We start from the raw sequence: 18,944 nt of genomic DNA, 5'->3' as shown, positions 1-18,944 counted from the left end.
TAGTGGGGAGGGGGATCCCCAGTGTGACTTCTGTTGTGGAGGAAGCAGGCCACAACTGTCTCCTGCCACAGCAGCTTAATAAAGTTTTTAAGAAAAGGAATTCAGAAAGAGTTTGAAGCAAAAGCAACTCAAGCCTCCACTGCTTCACACCTTTTAAAAATGTCGACCTGTTGATGCAGTGTTATAGTATTTTAAATTCTAACAATTTATTACAATAAAACATAGCACCTAGCAAGTGCTCTCTGGGTCAGGCCATTTGGGCCCGATCGCCGGAGACTCAGGTAGCATATCTTGGTGAGTCTGAACAAGTTATTTCATCACTCTGAGCTTGTTCCTCGGTCCCCTGAGAGGCCTGTAGTGTGCTCTGAGAGAATGCTCGAAAAGCACTATGCTGGACAACGGACATACTCAGTGACTGTCAGTTACTGTTATTCCAGGACCGCATTGCTCGATTTGTATCTTTGATTCCTTTTACGACAGAAACATTGGATGAAAATGATGGTTTTGACATATGGATGACATCAGAGGTAACAGATGACACTTTATAGTCATTTTAAATGTGTAATATTTCTCACTTGTCTTTCCTCTTAAAGTAGCACTTCTTTTTTTTTTTTTTTTTTTGGTTTTTCGAGACAGGGTTTCTCTGTGTAGCTTTGCGCCTTTCCTGGAACTCACTTGGTAGTCCAGGCTGGCCTCGAACTCACAGAGATCCTCCTGGCTCTGCCTCCCAAGTGCTGGTATTAAAGGCGTGCGCCACCACCGCCCGGCTAAAGTAGCACTTCTTATCCAGTGTTCTGCCTTGTGAACTGTGAAAGTATTTGATAACTCGTGTATACTTTCCAGCTCCCTAATAATTTATGGAAATAAATCATTAAGATGATTTGTTTTCAAAATTCAAAGTAATTCCTCATGAATATTTTTATTCCATGGGAATTTTAGCAGTGAGTATTCTGACATCCTCCAGAGAGCAGTGGATTGTCTCTGTGGAAATGGCCAGACTGATATCTACAGCAAGCATGTCATTTCCCAAAAGTGTTGCCGGTCCCCTTCTCTGGATGGAGAGCTCCTGTAACTGTGCACTTCCTTAGCATCCATTTCTGGTTCTTTGCAGACAGATTGCCAAGTGGAGTACAGGACGCATGCAGTATTTGTCACACACTTAATATTATCTGGAATTTACATTTAACTGGGATTCTGTAATTTTTTCCAAACTTGGAAACCCTAATTTTAGTATTTCTTCGATCCTACCTTAGCTTTTATTGAGTTGCTTTCAAATTGACCCCACACTCAAACTGTATAAACATCTACCTCAGTGATGATCTCTTCGAAGCAGAAGGACACTTGGTTTTTATTTCTTCTCATATTTAAATTTAGCAAACATCCAATACATATTTTCAATTGGATAATACAAACATAAAAAAGATCATAAGAGAGAGTTGGGTATGGTGTTATTTGCTTTAATCCCAGCACTGAGGAGGCAGAGGCCAGCCTGGTCTACATAGTGAGTTCCAAGACAGCCATGGAAATGTAGTAAGACTCTAACAAAATAAATAATTTAATTAATTAATTATTTATTTATTTAAAAAAGGGAGAGAAGGACACTTTGATCTGAAGCTGACAGTTCTGCTGGCACTTACCTACATTTCTTGAAGGGGCTGGATTTGGGCTAAAGCAGACCAGGACGTACAGAACTAACTTAATACTTGGCTTCCCTGCCTTCCACTAAGTGAGACTAAAGTGGACATATGCAGGTGGTTTTGCTCCAGGATCCAATGATTGGTAGTAGGTTTTCTGTACCTCAATGGCAGGTTTCTCCGCTGATACAGTAAGCCTGAACAAGCCAAATTGAAAAAGTGAAAGAACAGGTTTATTTTGAGCAAAGCAACTCCTAGGTGAGTCCTCCAGCCCCCAGAGATCGAGATGGGAGAGGGGGCAGGAGAAATCACATGCCCAAACTAAAGGAGGGAGCTTAAATACCCTGTAGGCAAGGGGTGATGATGTGTCCTCTGTAAGCTGGACTTGTGCCAAGTATGGCTTTTAGGCGAGGTCTTGGGCCACTGGCAACTTCAAGGGAGGAGTTATGGGTGGCCACCAAGAAGGCAGAACTGGGCTTTTGGAGCCTTTTCAGCCTCTGAGAGGGTGGGGCTTGGAGAGAGAGAAATGGGGCTTTCCAGATCAAGCAGAAGTGAGCTGGAGGTTCCAGCCAAACAATTGGAACCTGGCAGAAATCAGAATGCTGTTATTTAGTCTAGATTCTTTTGAGACTATCTAATCAAAACATGTTCAAGGGTATTATGGTCCTGTTAAGCATTAAAGAAGCTGAGCTGAAAACAAGCATTCAGTCATACCCTGAGCACCATCTCCCCGGCCCCAACCGTGAATATAAGGTGTTACTACATGCTTGAGATTCCTCTTGGCCAATGTTTCTCCTTACTGTCTCTCCTAACCCTGTCATCTAGTGTCAGATGCAGCCAGTACACATTGGTGTGGTTGTATCTCTTGTTATGCTTCTGTAAGATGTTTCCATGCTGTTGAGTAAACAGTTGATGCCAGAAGCCTGCCAGCATCCTCATCCCACCCCATCTGCCTGGCCCTCTCTGGGGCTGTAATGATCTGGATAGTATGTGTGTCACCTGCATGTTATCACTGCTACTCAACAAAAGATTGCTACTGGGTCTGAGGGTGCAGAGTAAAGAAACTGCCTTCATGACCACCCCATGATATAGTTAAGGTTTTTATTGTAGATATGAGAGAGAGAACAGCCAGAGCCATCTGAAGGAGTTCAGGACAGAGAGAAAAGGAAGTAAACTGAACATTGCCAGCAGACTGGACATGGCCAGGGCTGTCTGCAAGAGAGGGGAGAATAGCAGGACATAGAGAGTAAGAGAGAGAACAGTGAAAATAAGAGAGAGTTAGTGAGAGTACGAGAGAGAAAGAAGATAGCAAGAGATAGAGAATAAGTACATAAGAGAGAGAATAGTGGGAAGAGCAGGTTAGAAGAAGATGAATAGCCAAGGGGAGGGAAGCCTGAGAGCTGGAGGGAGTTTAGGGTGAGGAAGAGGTGAAAAGGGCTAGGATGCTAGTGTGGACTTTGTAATGTGTGACAGGTACTTGTGATACTGGGGAACCTGGGGGCCAGCATGTGCTCTGATGACGTGTGGTAGGTGCCACGGGTAGCCATAGGTCCCTCTTGCCAGAGGTAAGAGAAATGGCTTTTTTTGGCAAATGGGAACAGATCTCACAAGTGCCCGAAGAATGTGGGCTTTTATCTACGCACCAAGAATCCTCCTCTAGTCCAGTTTGAGCTCATCTCTGGATAGTTGGACAGCCCGAGAGACCTAACAGATGGCTATCATTTGAACATTTAAGCCACATCTTTAGATTTTTTTCAACAAAAGCCAGAAATTCAAAGTTTTACACAAAATTTTGCTTTTAAAAACATTATAGGGACTAAGCCCAGGCATGGTGGCACATGCCTTTAATCCTAGCACTCTGGAGGCAGAAAGAGGCAGATCTCTGTGAGTTCAAGGCCATCCTGGTCCACGTAGCAAGTTCCAGGATGGCCAGGGCTACCCAGAGAAAGCCTGTCTCAAAAAATAAAACAAACTGTAGGGACCAAACCTCCTTATGATGATGAGTCTTCAGCCACTCCTTCTTGCTATACAGTCTTACTTGGCAATTTGTATTTGATCTCTTACCTGTAGCTCAGCATTCAGCTCTTTAGGGTACAGAAGTTTCTACTATGCTTTCTGATTGGGCATCATCTAACTCATATTTCTTCCTTTCTTTGAGTCAAATACTATATTGATAAAGGACAGACTGTAGCTTCGGAGCCCCAAATATTGCTTTTCCCCAGATGTGTGTGATTCCTTATCAGATGCACTTCCTTGGAAGCTCAGGGCAGTATACTACTTGTCCTGAACAAAAGTGCCTCGCTTTGGATATAAATTGTCTGGCCACTCTGTGTAATATTCATATTAACTGTCCCATCGTCAGAGTGGCCTGGTGCTCCAAGTTATTGTTCTCCTCTTCTTCTGCCTCACCGAAGCCAGAGTGTTAGGTTGTGTTTTCATAGTAGCAGCTGGTAAAGTCAGAACACTAAGACTGAAGAGAAGTGTAGGGCCCAAAACGTGTTGCTTACTCTACTGGACTTTCTCTTTCCTTTCTCCTCCTCTTCTTCCTTCTTCTCCACCTTTTAACTATATTGTATTATTCTTGTTCCTCCTCTTTTGCCCAGTGCTGCATTAGTTTGGCTATTGGAAATAAGGAAGAGCACGCCATACTTCTCTGTAATTTCTTCCTGTATTTTGGAAAGAAGGCATTGGTGCTCCTGGGGACTTCAGTCCTAGAGGTAAGTGCTGGGAAAATGTGAACAAAACTAAACCATATTTGAGCTGCATATTTGATAGACTTTCAGCGACCTAGAGAGTCTCAGGGGCAAACATTTGTGACTTGAGGATAATGGTAATTCACCAAAATTTCTGCAGTGCAAAGAATAGCTTCTTTTTCCCTTGTAAAACAGTGCTGCTTTAAAGGCCACTGGGGCTATTAAATTACATCATTCAGCAGCAGCTGTTTATGGCACGTGTGCAATGAATGGGATCGGGGTTATGCAGCATCAGTGCGTGGAGCTGTCCTCATCCACCACCATCATTCTGGGTTTCAGATACATTGGAAGTCCTTGAACAAACACAACAATAGTGTCTTCCAGGATTTAACCTTACAAGAACGGATGAGAAATATATCTTTACTGATGGGAAACATTTTACAACTCAATTTATATACTTGTGAATATATCCCTCCAGAAGCTGTCCTTTGTAGCTGCTTCGAGCCCTGCATGGATAGCTGTCCACATGTCAGCATTTCCAGTCTTAGGTCTTTTTGTTGTTGTTTTGTTATTATGTCTTATTTCCCAGTATCCCTTGACATTGCTTAATACTTGTCAAATTTGTTAATGCCCCATTTGATCCCCGCTGTAGTGAACGCCACTAGGTGGCAGTAAACACACAACTAGGTCTCAATAAATACATTAATTTGTATCCACCAAGGAACGCCATAGGAGGCCGGTTTCACCTCAATTCTGTGGTTGGGGTGAAGCCCCTTCTTCACTATGGAGAAGCATAGTGAAGAACAAGAGCTCTGGGCCGGAGACTAGGGATGTCAGGGTACACAGAGCAGGGCTGAGACTGGCTGGGTTGGGGACAAGGGTTAATTCCCAGCAGCTGCATTTGGGTCTGAGCTCAGCTTTATTTACCTCTCAGATCCTAACCTCTGCCCAGAAGTGCAATCCTGCCTCTCATGGTCACTGTGGTCCCTTAAATTCTGATTTCTCATTAAAGAGGGGCAAAATAAATGTTCCCACCTCACAGAATTGAGAGTGAATTGAAAAGAAAATCAGTGTGAGTCTTAGCCTAAACAATAAATGTTAAATTTATCGTTACTTGAATTATTTCTTTTTCACTAAGAAAGTGTCAACACTAAAAAGAAACGTGTAGAGCAAAATAATTATTTTTGAAAAACTTTACAATTGTGTTTATTATTGAGGAGGCACATGGCACAGCACACTTGTGATGGTCATAGGAAAACTTTAGAGTGCCTTCTCTCCCACCTTCACACAGGGTCCTGGGGTCAGGCCAGCAGGCTTTTACCTGCTCAGCCACCTCACTGGTCCCATAACCAATTCTTAGTATCTTTTCTAAGTAAGTATTTATTGTTATTAGCATGTAAGGGGGGCAGCATGCCGAGGTGCACGTGTGGAGGTGAGAAGAGAACTCTGTGGGGCTGTCCTTGTAATTTTACGTGAGTCCCCAGGATCAGGTCGCTAGCCTTGCATGGCAAGTGTCTACCCACAGAGCCAGCTCCCCAGCCCCGGCTTCCTAGTCATCAGAATGCCTTCCTGTATCCGTCAGCTTCTAATTCCAAGTCCTGCTCTCGATTTTAATTTAGTGGATTTTTAAACTCCTTTAATGATTCCCTCTTAGCCATAGACCAGTCTCTCTCCCCTACTCTGCCGGGTGTTCAGTCTCCAAGTATATTCTAACCAAGTGAGTCCCCACAGCTTTTTTGTGTGAATAGACCAAAGTGACCCTGTCACAAAATGCTTTAGAACTGTTGGAGAGTCATCAGAGCATATTGATTTTGTCAGAGTAACATATTTGATTGCCATCAGTGTACCCTACAGAACCTCCAATGGTGGCACTGGGTCACAGGGTCTCTTGTTCTAAATCCTCATACTACCTGGGTCTCAGGATTTCTGGAACTTTCTAGATTTTTGTTGTTATTGTTGTTGTTTTCAGAGTTTTTTGGTTTTATTTTGTTTTGCTGCTAAGTTGTTTTTCCTTTAAAAGAAAAAGGAAGCAAAATTTTTTAAACCCCCAAAGAAAACTTTCAAAGCTCAGAATAATGACTGAATCCTTTTCCCTATGCAGGGGCACGTGGCTTATGTATTAACCCAAGAAACTGGAGAGTCTTTGCTTTGGAATCCATCAACAGGGCAGTGTCATAAGCAGTTTGACCCATTTTGCCCCTTGCAAAGTGTGGACTGTTTGTTCAATGATAGAAACGTAAGTATATGAAGGAAATATTTTGAGTTATTTATTCACGTCATCCTGAGCACACATTAGAATCACCCAGGAACTTTGAAGTGGTGGTACTCAGAAGTCTGTGGTGTCAGGGATCAGGCCATCTTTTATCCTTAAAGCCAGTTGGTAGAACTTCCAACAGTGGCACTACCAAGCTAATGCTGCCCTTGCAGCACCGTAGAATCGGCTCCTCCTTCAGGCCTCCCTTGGCTTCGGCCACTTGGTTGAGTACCAGGCTGTAATATTTTGCACCACTCTTACCCACCATGGGTCTTGTGTTTCCGTGGGCTTACACTGACTTTTTGTTAATGTCTTTATAGGTCTGGTTTAATATTCAACAAAATAACACACCAATGGCTGTACATTTTGACTATTCAAAAGAAAGCTTCTGGAAACAGTTGCTGCCAAAAGACTTTCAGGGGACAAAAGCCCAGAGTGTACAGGTAAATAAATACTCTTTCAAGTGTGTCTGCATAAGTGTTAGTATTGCTTCTCATCTTTGTTAGTTGTGGCAGGCCCTGGTTGTTGAATTGCTCGGCATTGTTCACCGAAAATGAATCTTCTCTGCCATGCAAATTACATTTGGACTAATTTGACCCCGTTCCTGGATCTGCAGAAAAAAAGAATTTGAGGGAAAAATGTAATGTTGAGTGTTCTTTAGATCTTATAACCTTTTCCCCATCAGAAATACAGCATGTAATGTTCAACATGGCGTAGTAGGTTTTTACATCGGTGATGATCAAGTATAAAAACGATAAATAAGAGTGCTTCTCTGAATCACAAACCATAGTAGTTGTCTTGTAGAATGAAAACAGGACAGAAAGAGTACAGTGGGTGGGGCTGAAGCAAGGATGGCAACGAGGTCTAAAACCACTTCAGCAAGAGAGGGAGCTAGAGCAGGCAGCCCTTCTGAAGCCAGGGACTATGATGGAGCTCTCTTTCTCCTATTTTCAAATAAGATGGGAAGAAAAAGGTGTTCAGGAGGCAGGAGACCAGAACTGACCCAGGATCTAAATGTTATGGCCAGCAGATCTGTGCTGTGATCAGTTTGTACTTTCTGGATGGAGGGCAATGGAGAGACAGAGTGAAGGCAATTACAAAGTCCACAAATTAGGAGCTGTGGGCCAAAAGAAAGGGAGGGGGACAGTGAGGAGGAAAGAGGAGGAAAAGAATAGACTAACAGGCAAAAGACAATTCATAGAAGCAGAAATTCAAATGCACAGCCTCACTTATAATGGGGGAAATACAACTTGAGGAAAAGATGTGTGATCAACCAAGTGTTAACAAAAAGCAGAGAAATGGGGCAGGTGTAAACTGCCTGATAATGTGATAAAGCTGAACACGCTCAACTTGTGATCACCAATTATACCCTCTAGCTGTGTGCCCTAGAAAACATGCACCGGGAGAAGACCACAGTGGCCAGCAGAGAACCAAATGGCATGGATGAACAGAATGAACTAGTGAGGAATTAGAAACAGTTCACAATTAGAAAAATGGTCTGTGAGATGTGAAATACTCATACAGTGAATTCTTCCACAGCCCTGGAAAATGTTTGAACCAGTTTGCAGAAGTTCTCAATCTGTGCATGGATTATCGTAGACTATATGGGTGAATCTGCCTATCAGTAGTTTTTCAAGCTCCCCAATTCCAATTTCAATTTCTAGCCAAGGTTGAGAAGTGCTGGCCTAGAGCTATGCATATCAACAAGAATGAATATAAAAAGTGTAATGTAAATAATGTACAAAGTATAAAACCACTTAAGTTTGAAAACACATTGTGTTTATATGTATTATACATATATACACACTTTTATATACAATAGAGTTGGAAAGGCATTTATAGGAATGCTAAATACCAACTTCAGGTTAGAAATTACCTTTAGACTGGAGGGGTTTAGAGCAATATCAGAGAGTAGTATACATAGAAGGATATAGAGAGAGCTTAGTGTAGCACGAATTGTTAATAGTATACACATGTGCTGACTCTGAGGAAACACTTCCCAAAAGATTTCACCTCAATGACGCTGGCCTCTTCTTAATCACAGCTGGTTCTTCAGCCCAGCTGACCAGAGTCCATTGTCCCAGCAAAGGAAAGGTTTTACTTTAGTGGTTCTGGTCTCTTGTCAATCACAGCTGATTCTTCAGCTCCAGCTCATCGGACACCATAGCTTCTTCCCACAAATGGCCTGGCACTCTTTGCTTCCCTCTGAAGCTTCTCAAGCCAAGGCTTTCTCATCTGCGTTGTTTTCAACACTCTTCTCTTCTAAGCTCCTACAGAACAGCCCACTGAGCTCTCAATACTCAGTGGCTTTTCTAGCCCAAAGTTCCAAAGTCCTTTCACAGTTCTTCCCAAAACAACCTGGTCAGGTCTGTCACAGCAATAGCTTACTATACTGGTACCAGTTTCTGTCTTAGTCACTGTTCTATTGCTTTGAAGAGACACCATGACCAAGGCAACTATTATAAGATAATGCATTTAATTGGAGGCTTGCTTACAGTTTCAGAGGTTTAGTCCATTATCATCATGACAGAGTATTACAGCATTCAAGCAGACACTGGAGCAATAGCTGAGAACTACATATACATAAAGAACTATCTTGTCTTTGTTCTTTTTTTAAAAATCTAAAGTAAGGACCAGGGATGTAGCTCAGTGGTAGAGCATTTTCCTATCATGCACGAGGCACTTGGTGTGATTCTCAGTACTGCAAAATAAATAGATAAGTAAAATAAAAACTAATGAATAAAAATCTAAACAAATATAGAGGAAGGCAATGAGTATATATATCCAAGTGGCCATATGTTGGGTATTATGTCTTTCTCCATGATTGTCTGTGAATTCAAGACAACTCATAGTATTAAAAGGAATACATAACCCCAGGGGGGAAAGTTAAGAATACCAAGGAATATAGAATTTTCCCCACCTTCAAAGTCTTTTTCCCCATCTCCTAAGAAATAACTACTGTCCACCAGTTCCTTGTGCATTCTTCTAAACATTCTCCACACAGATCAAGCATATGTATGTATTTTTGTATTTCCTGTTTGAAGTGCCATTTTTAAAAAAGGGAAATGTGCTTATCTTTCTTGAGCAAACCACATGTACAGTCTGCGTCCATGCTTCCTCTACCACCCTCTAGCCTGGGCCACAGCACGGCTGCCTCCTAGAGAGAATAATCTATTCTGAGGTTTGTGTTTTGTTTGTTTGGGTTTTGCCTGTTTAGTCATTTCTTGTCTAGTCAGGTGGTGTTTAGTTGGATATAGCTGCCACAAGGTAAAATACACATTCCTAATTTTTGGTGTATGTTTTCAAGGAGGAAAAGCAAATAACTGAACCCCAAGCACTAGCCCTGAGGGTGGGGTGGGGGGTAGGGGAATGGGGGATGATGAGTGCTGCTGCAGAAGTCATGAATGTGTGGGGGTGGTTTTGTTTGTTTGTTTGTTGTTTTGGGGGAGCTCTGGGAGGAGGAGGGAGGAGAGTTCAGGGGCTTCAGGAAAGTGAGTGACAAGCTAAGTGAGCGGAACTTGTCTCCTTGGAATTCAGGGAAAAGAATGGCCTCCAAGGGACAGCTAGCAGCACGACCTGCAGTGGCCAGGAAATGTCTTTCCAGAGCTTCCAGAACATTTTGGTTGCTGCATGAGCAGAGCTGGGTCGAGGGATGAGCAAGTGCTGGTAGAGACTTGAGCTTTAATCGACAGGGAAGTCAGAAGCCAACGTCATACAGGAGGCCATAATCAAATGTAGTTTTTCAAAAGCTTCTGTGCTGTTGGACTTGACTATCTGTTGACTTTTTGTGGTGCTTGGAGCTGAACCCATGGCTTTGTGCACGCAAGGCAAGCAACCATTGAGCTGGAGCTCTCTCCAGTCAGTCTCCTGCCTTCCCACACCCATCCCAAAACAAGCCACTCACTGACCGCTATTTGACATGATCAAGAACACACCTTTCATTGTGTAATACAGGCTCATCCAGACACCCAGAGCCAAGATCGACAGGCAACCTTTTTGTAGTTTTGAGGAAGTTTTGCAAGTTCTTGCAAAGAAAGGTATCGTCGGCAAAACTGGAAAGCTCACAAAACCCCTATCAAAGGATTTGCCAAGTCAACATACTCAGGCCAGAAGGGGCTCACTAATCCACTGGAATTCCTCACGGGCAGAGAATGGCCGCCAGGTCAGGGAATCAGTCTCAGTGCTCTGTCTAGAGTAGCTGCAGCCCCCTCAAGGTGTCTCTGGAGTTCAGACTCGAACCTGTGCTGCTGTGTTCAGTGGGCCTGAGCCTGCTCTTTACAATAGTAGCTGTCTAGCCACAGCAGGGATCAGAACCATCGTGGAGACTTGTTAAAGCAAACTAGTTTCGGATTCGGTGGGCATGAAAGCAGAGCTGAGGATTGGCATTTTTCACAAGTTCGTATGTCCAGGGTTGGTTCTGGGGCCACGGTTCGGGAACTAAAGGCTTATCAAGTGTTGTTTCCTTTTTGCACAACTTTCATTCCACTCTGGAGATCACTTGTCCCTATCCCTCCAGCTGCCTCTATTTCCCAGTTCAGAATACCCCAAGTAGTAGCTGTCAGAACCCAACCCCTCAGAACAGCCCTCGTGAATCTCACAAGGAAGGTAGAGCTGGGTTAGGCAGGAACTTCAGTTGTAAACCCCACGCAGAACAGTAAGTGAGCAACATGAAGAATACTGCTCCCTACTGTTGGCTAGAGGTGTGAAACTGAGCAAAGGTTTGGAGATGAGAGTGTGAAATGGATTCTCTGTGTATTTAAGTACACACACATATGCAGGTACACACAGACACAAGGAATTGGTTCCTGCCAGCTACAAGAAATATAGACCCAGAAAAGGATGGTTATAAACCATGTCAGAAGAGTAACAGTATTATCTGATGTTTATTGAGCATTCCATAAATGCCAGGCTTTACATGTATTGCTTTATTTTAAAATAGTTCTAAGACTTAAAGGCAGTAAGGCACAACTATTGTTCCTGTTCTAATGATCAAAGTAACTGAGAATCAGAAATTATATTATGTAACTTTGCCAAAGTCACCATAGGTATAAGAGACCAGTGTTGTGAGACCATTTGGCGATACCAATAAGCATGCCAGATACTTGGCTAAAAAAAGAAATGAGAATAGCAAATGTGTCTTAGCCATGAAAAGTATCTCTTTTATAACCCTGCCCCCATGCTGAGTTAAGTAGTGTGGAAATCAAAGTAAATGTGTGGTCTTTGTGTGAATTTGAGATTGCTTTTACCATGAGAGACTATTTTGGGTCCAGCCTTCCCAGCCCCAGGACTTAAGGGGTGACTGGGATCTAAAGGTGGTCTCTAGAATGTTCCTAACTTTCAGCTGTCTGCATTTCAGCCTGAAGAAATAGTTTATTCCGATACTAACAAAAGCATGGTAGAAGATCTGAAGAGCAGGTACTGTGTCCTCGAGCCCATCTCTTGTCCCACCCTCTAGTCTTTACCCAGCCTTTCAAAGTGCTCCTTAGACTTAGCAACAGAAGCATGTAAGGGGAGATTACACCAGCTAGTCCTACTGAACTACACTCTCTTGGTGTTAGCATTGATAAATGGTCTCTCCACCAAGTAAAGAACCCCTTGAAAGGACAGTGTAAGTTAACTCCGGACATCATAGGCCATGGTTGAAACATTCAGTGTAGATAGTTGGTAAGCCTATGGTAATAATCCTTCTAGAAGGATAGGAAGGTTAATGGCCATGACCCTGGTTGTGGTGAAATATCTCAGTTGGATAGTACAAACTATCCAAACCTCACTGTCAATCCTGGATATCTCCCAAACATATACATTCACTGCCTAATGGAGAGCCTCAATCAAGTCCCAAATGGGCCATAGACTAAATAGTAGGCTTCACTTGTACTCCACGTGTGTCAGCAGCTTCTGAATCTGACTTCCTGCAGGGGCTTACACTCACACAGCAGGCTGGAATGTAACCCACTGTCAGTCAGTCAAAACAATGAGACCAAATTCATTTTGTTACTTCCTTTTCTTGATAGCATACCAGCTTACTCCATCCCCAGCCACCATTACTACCCCCTTTTTGAGATTAGAAAGAGAACTATTAACATTTACATTATATATATATATATATATATATATATATATATATATATATATATGTATGTATTTACCTGCATATGTGTGTGGGTGTTTACCACATGCATGTCTGGTGCCCACAAAGGCCAAAAGAGGACTTCAGCTCCCCTGAAACTGCAGTTACAGATGGTTGTGAGCCACCACACAGGAGTTAGGAATTGAACCTGGGTCCTCTAGAAGAGCAGCCAGTGCTCTTAACTGTTGAGACTTCTCTCTCCAGCCCCCATTTCCCTGTTCTTAACAAGGAATAAATGCAGTAGGGAAAGGGTTCCCAACTAATTTGCATTAGAATTGCTTCTAGAACTACTTAGACTACAGGCTCTAGGGGCCCAGACTCCACTTGCATCATTATCAGAAGGTGAAGCATTCTGATGTCAGCTCCCATTGAGACCCACCCTCACTGTCAATGCCTGCTTCCCTCCTAAATCTCCCAAGTTTCTTTCTCATTCCTGAAGTGACATAGTGCTTGTGACATTCACTAAGTGAGTCACAATTTGTCATGGAGTCTCTGCATTCTCACTGTAGGCTGGAAAGGACACTGAAATGTAAGATGATGGAATGGCGACCTAAGCACCCAACACGCTGGAATCGACAGTGCACTTCTGTTCTGCGGCAAATCCTTCCTAAGCTGGAGTTTTACACGGGAAGTTTTGCTTCATTTGAAGACAGTGAGTTAGAAAGGCTGCTACAGTTTTACAGGGTTTGTATATGATTTAATGTGCAAATGACATTTGGTTTTAACCTGTTGTTAAAATAACAGCAAATCTGAACTATCTCTGAAATGCCTCTTTTCTTGGTCACCAGACAGATGAGTTGGAAATCCTAAGAGTGAGAATCTCTTGCTCCACCATCCAGGGGGCTACATGTCTCCTAGGAGATCTCTCTGATAGAAAGAGAGATCTGTTAGGACCTGAGAACCTCAGCAGTCAGGGAGAGGTCTGCAGGTACCATCCATTCAGGAATAAGGAGGAAGTTTTTTCTTATTTTTCTTTGTTTTAATAAAATTTGGGATTAAAGAGATAAATAAAATATAGTTAAATATAAGCCAAGGTTTAAAGCTTAGAGTTTCTATGTAAAAAATATCAGACTAATAATGGATAGTAGACAATAATTAAGTCAAGATTGAGCCCTTCAGCCTGGATTCTATTTACATATAGACCAAAAAGTTGTGATGTAATCAACATTACATGCATGGCATTTTCTTAGAACCAACTGTATGTTTTCTGACACATAAATGGTGAACTTTGAAAAGAGACGTCCACTCTGAAACTAGGAAATTGGGAAATGATTTCTAATAACCTATTGGATTGTGTCATTGCTTCTGGGCAGGAGAAGTCCAGGAAAATTCAGTTATCTCTGTATGCAAATTACTGCCAACTTCATGTCCAGCCTGGACCTTGACACCCAACCTCACCTTTCACCATCATCAGTGCATTGATGTCTCCCTGGGTAGTAAAAAGGCACCTCAAGTCCAGCAAGTCCATAAACACATGAGGTGGACATCTGTCAGTCTTCTCTTTTCTTAGTCTAGCACCAGCATTCCTTCGCATACCCCACCTGTTCTCTAGTAACTGGTCCATCGGGCTCTTAGAAACCCCAGTTTTCTAAGAGTGAGACTCTCCCCCTTCTACCACCCAGGAAGCTAGATGTCTCCCAGGAGGACTCCCTAAGAGAAAGATCTGCTAGGAGCTGAGTACCTCAGCAGTCAGAGAGGGGTCTGCAGGTACCATCCATTCAAGAATAAGAAGGAAGCTGTTCTTATTTTTCTTTGTTTTTAATAGAAGTTGGGATTAAAGAGATACACAAATAGTTAATTAGTTAAATACACGCCAAGGTTTAAAGCTTGGAGTTTCTATGTAAAAATATCAGACTAATAATGCATAGTAGACAATAATTGGGTCAAGGTTGAGCCCTGCAGCCTGTAGTCAGCTCCTATTTTGACCATTCACTGGTTTCAGCCTAGGTGAAGTCATCTAACCCATCTATACCTTTTGTCCCATTGGATAACGGGGGTAAAATAGTTGTCTGTTTTGTGATTGTGGTGAGGATTAAGTGAGTTTTATACTTAGTACTGCACTCAACATCTCGTGCTTAGTAAATGCTAAACATTGTTTCTGTTCTGTGCCAGGACCTAGGCTAAACATTGGAATTATGGCAGTAAACAATAGAGACACAATTGAGTGCATTCACAGAGGTCACGGACCAGAGGCAGATCAGAAAACACTAATGATGAAATCTTGTTAGGTGAGCTAGAGAGAGGACAGTGCACACAGAAAAAACATGTTAGCAGATTTAAGGATGAGAAAAATCTTCCCAAGGGAAGCAATAGAAGGCTGTATAAAGGGTTCATGATTGTCATCTGTGTACTATTATGTAACATTTCTTAGACCCACATTCCTTCAGTACTATCACACAGTACTGACTTAATATAAACATAATTATTGCTGAATAAACACCTCAAAAATTCTATTTACAGTCCTCCTATGTAGGACCCCCAACATTTCCTTTTTGGCAGTTTGCTATCTAGAGGGTCTGTAGTCAGAAGTTTTCCTGTGTCCTGCCTAGTCTCACAGCTGCTTAGTCCCAAGTAAACACACAGAGGCTTATATTAATTACAAACTGTATGGCCTATGGCTCAGGCTTCTTACTAGCTAGCTCCTTCATCTTAAATTAATCCATTTCTACTAATCGATATGTTGACACATGGCCGTGTTACCGGTCTGCTGACATCTTGTTCCTTGGGCAGCTGGCTGGCATCTCTCCTGACTTCACTCTTCTTCATCTCCATCTTTCGTTTGAATGTCCCGCCTAACCTTACATTGGCCAAACAGCTTTATTTATCAACCAATGAGAGCAACACATATTCACAGCGTATAGGAAAGCATCCCATAGCAAGGGTCCAAGTTTGTTATCTATCAACTGTACAGATTTTTGCGTCAAACAGCCCTGGTTGTTCTCTAGCCAGTCTGTAGAGTGGGGTTGATAACAGAACTTACCTCATATGGTTTTCTGTGGCTTATGTAACACTATCTGGAATATCACAGTCCCTCACAAACGCCAGTTGTTGTTAATACTGCCACATCACGAAGGCTTCTGTGATCTTTCTGCATATGGTAATTCCAAACTTCTTCTAGACTGTAATGTGACATTGTGTTGTTCTAACCTTATCCAGGTCACAGGATTTCCCATCCAGATGCCCTACACAGATGTCCAATCAGTCATTGATGCCGTGTACCAGACTGGAATTCACTCTTCTGAATTTCCGCAGATGGAATTTGCTTTAGCTGTATACATTCATCCATACCCAAACAACATACTATCTGTGTGGGTCTATTTGGCTTCTTTAGCCCGATATCAGTGAAAGGGAAGAAGGGAAAAGGCAAAAAGTACTATGGTCTCCTAGATCCATGCTTTCCTGTCACCTGGAGATTTTTACTGCTTATTTTTGAGTTCACCAATGCTAGGCATAATTTGGGATCCTGAATAGAGTTGGGAACTATGGAGATCACATCAGCACCCCTTTCTCAGGCTTTGAGGATGAGTCTGGATACCTCCTTACCAACACACCTCTTCTGGGAGACCCTCGGGTAGCCTGGCTGCTTTGATTTCACATTAGAGCTCATCCTGGAAAAGAATCAATTCTGGCCTGCTCCCTAAGGTCAATCATGGAAGTCATGCCACCTCCATCCGAGCTATCCTGAGAGTCTTAGTAAGAGTGAAGAGTCCAAGATCTACTCAAGACTTCCTGAATCTGAACACTGAGAGGAGAGCAGCCTTGTTTTCAACAAGCTCCCAGGCAACTGTGATCCCCTGTTGAGTGAGAGCCTGACTTTGCAGGATGTTGTCAGCACTAATGAGACATGGGTACATTTGATGCTCCTTCTAGTACAATTCCAGGTAAAAATTCCTCAGAGGGAACCCTGAAGTCATGTTCTAGTCTGACAGCCAGTAAGCTCCAGGTGTAAGAAAAGCCTGTTTCAGTTTGAGTCAAAGAGCCAGAAAAGACCTATGTCCCAGCTTAAAGAAATTAAGCAAGAGGAAATCCCACTTACTCGATTGAGGAAGGGCAGTCTTTTAAGTCTACTCAAACTTCCATCTGACTGGATGAGGACTACCCACATTCAGAAGGGCAATCTGCTTTACTCAGCTTACCAAGTCATGTATTCTCCAAACCACTGCCTTCACATGTATATCTGGGATGCTTCATCAGTGGGTATCCTGTGGCCCAGTCAGGTAGATAGTAACAGTCTATGTCCATTTTAACCAGAAGTAAAAATGTATGTAAATTTTTAATTTTGGAGTACTCACTGGCAAATTACATATTCTAAATATATGCAAATTTTGGCCCCTATATTTGAGAATAGCATAAAGTCTGTCCTTAACATTCTGCACCATAGTGGCTTGGAAACATCATTAGGATCTTCCATATCAAGTTCAATTACAGGTGTGACCTACCTTCCCTCAGCCTCTCCAACTGCCAATTGTCAAATATTTTCGAGAAGGTTGACAGGTGTCAATGCATTAAGACCAGTAAATGAGCTTATCCAAATCTAAGTGGGAGACGATGGTATTGTAGGCAGAGATACTGGGTGGGACTTAAATAGTACACAGGTGTAAATTTGTACCAAGGAAACAAATCAGGAACAGGGCCCAGGGCTTCTGGCTCCTAGTGTTTTGTATCCACAAGAATTGGATGGAGCCCGAGAAGATCCTGAATGTTCACTATACTAGACTGCAGGACACAGACAAGGTGCACAATATACTATGGAATGAGGTACCATTTTACACCCAAAATGAGGCAAGGGGGTTGCATTCATGTGTTGACATGAAGATCTGTGTATTTCTGGGAAGGTACAACAAAAGACACAGTAGTCGTGGTGCCTCTGGGAGGAAGTGGGGTCAGTGGAGAAAGGAATCTGCTGGTTATTATGCTTTATTTTATAGTGGTTGAATGTTTTGTCTTTTGCATGCATTTACTTAAAAGTGTTTCATTTTAATTAAAAGCAACTTAATTTTTCAATTAAATATATTTTTTAACGTTTGAATGCATATTACGTATTTGGTTTACAATGGTGTGTTTGTGTGGTACTGCACAAAGCCACCCAAGGCCTCAGGTATGCTGGGCAAGCACTGGACTGCTGACTCTCTCCCCTAGTACTCAGCATACAGCATTTCATGGACACACATCAAGTATAGAAAGCTTCATGAATAATCTCCTCTGTGTGTTCTGACGTTAGTGTCTATACTGCCAGAGTATGGCGGCTTCCTACTGCCCGAAGTTCCCAAAGTTACAAAAGCTTTGCAGAGAACCTGGTCTCATCCTCATCTCTTGCCAAACTTCTTGTGCCTCAGGCCGCAACCCAACTCTAGTTCCCATTCTCTGCGGGGTGGGTGCCTTGCCCGTTCACTTTCCGACCTTTTCTGGTCACTTGCGAGGTTTGGAGTATCTTTACCCAAGACATAAATCCTCCATTTTCTTCCAGATGTGTTTTCTCCCGAGAGCCCTTCCACATTTGTTGTCTGCCTCTGTCTGGCACACCCGTCTCCCAGCTAGATACCGGCCACTTACTTCCCCTCAGGCCTTTGCATGGCTCCCCACGTCATAGAACAATGTCCACCTCTCCACCCTCTTACCTTGTTTCCCTCACACCACTTGTTACCATGTGGTATGGATTTATCTTTCATTTATTATGATTCTCTCTTTCCAGTAGAACATAAACTGCGAGAAAACAAGTTCAGATAAGTAACTGCTTTGTGCCCAGCTCACTCTAAAGGAATAAAGAAATAGTAAAACTGAAACTTGCCTCTTAGGAATGTATAATCTTAAGACCACCAGAGACATACACAGGCATTAACAAGAATGAATACTGCCATCTTATAATGAGCCATCTAAGTCTAGAAAATAATACATGATTTCTGAACAAATATCTCCCTGTAAACAAGGTCTTCAAAGTAGAGACTATAGGACAACCCGCTTATTACAGGATCACACAGACGATTACAGTGTGTGGCCCACTTTTCTGAAAAGGTCAAGAAAGGCCTGGACTCTTAATCATTTGGAAGCCAAATTATCGCCATAAACCTGCTTAGTAGTCATAAACTGGAAATGGACGACCTGGGTACTATTTAAATACCATAAATGACATGGAAATTTTAAAGCCTGATGTCCCCTTCTCCTCTGCTAGCAGCCTCTTCCTGAACTGCACTGGGCTAGGCTGGGCCCTGCCAACTTTCATTTGGATGCTTCTCTTT

General features: G+C 42.5%; 1 protein-coding gene across 2 annotated transcripts in view; it reads left to right on the top strand.

Moving 5' to 3' along the window:
• Cc2d2b (coiled-coil and C2 domain containing 2B) overlaps positions 1-16,060 on the top strand; it is an 88,513-nt gene extending 72,453 nt beyond the window's left edge. Inside the window, exons 28-34 of one of the 2 annotated variants that reach the window (XM_052762240.1) lie at positions 438-527; positions 4,238-4,351; positions 6,429-6,563; positions 6,902-7,024; positions 11,938-11,996; positions 13,218-13,392; positions 15,865-16,060. In XM_052762240.1, coding sequence (XP_052618200.1) covers positions 438-527; positions 4,238-4,351; positions 6,429-6,563; positions 6,902-7,024; positions 11,938-11,996; positions 13,218-13,392; positions 15,865-16,053 — 885 coding nt within the window. In that variant the 3' untranslated portion in view covers positions 16,054-16,060. Of the gene's footprint in view, positions 1-437; positions 528-4,237; positions 4,352-6,428; positions 6,564-6,901; positions 7,025-7,691; positions 9,763-11,937 lie in introns of those variants that run through there. The other variant, XR_008223105.1, reaches the window with a different exon arrangement.
• Positions 16,061-18,944: the final 2,884 nt, after the last annotated feature.

This window comes from Peromyscus californicus, unplaced genomic scaffold (assembly GCF_007827085.1).
Source record: "Peromyscus californicus insignis strain IS unplaced genomic scaffold, ASM782708v3 Scaffold_4__1_contigs__length_199733344, whole genome shotgun sequence".
Taxonomy (NCBI): domain Eukaryota; kingdom Metazoa; phylum Chordata; class Mammalia; order Rodentia; family Cricetidae; genus Peromyscus; species Peromyscus californicus.
The sequence above is the reverse complement of the archived record's forward strand: the minus strand, read 5'-3'. Positions and strand labels throughout refer to the sequence as shown.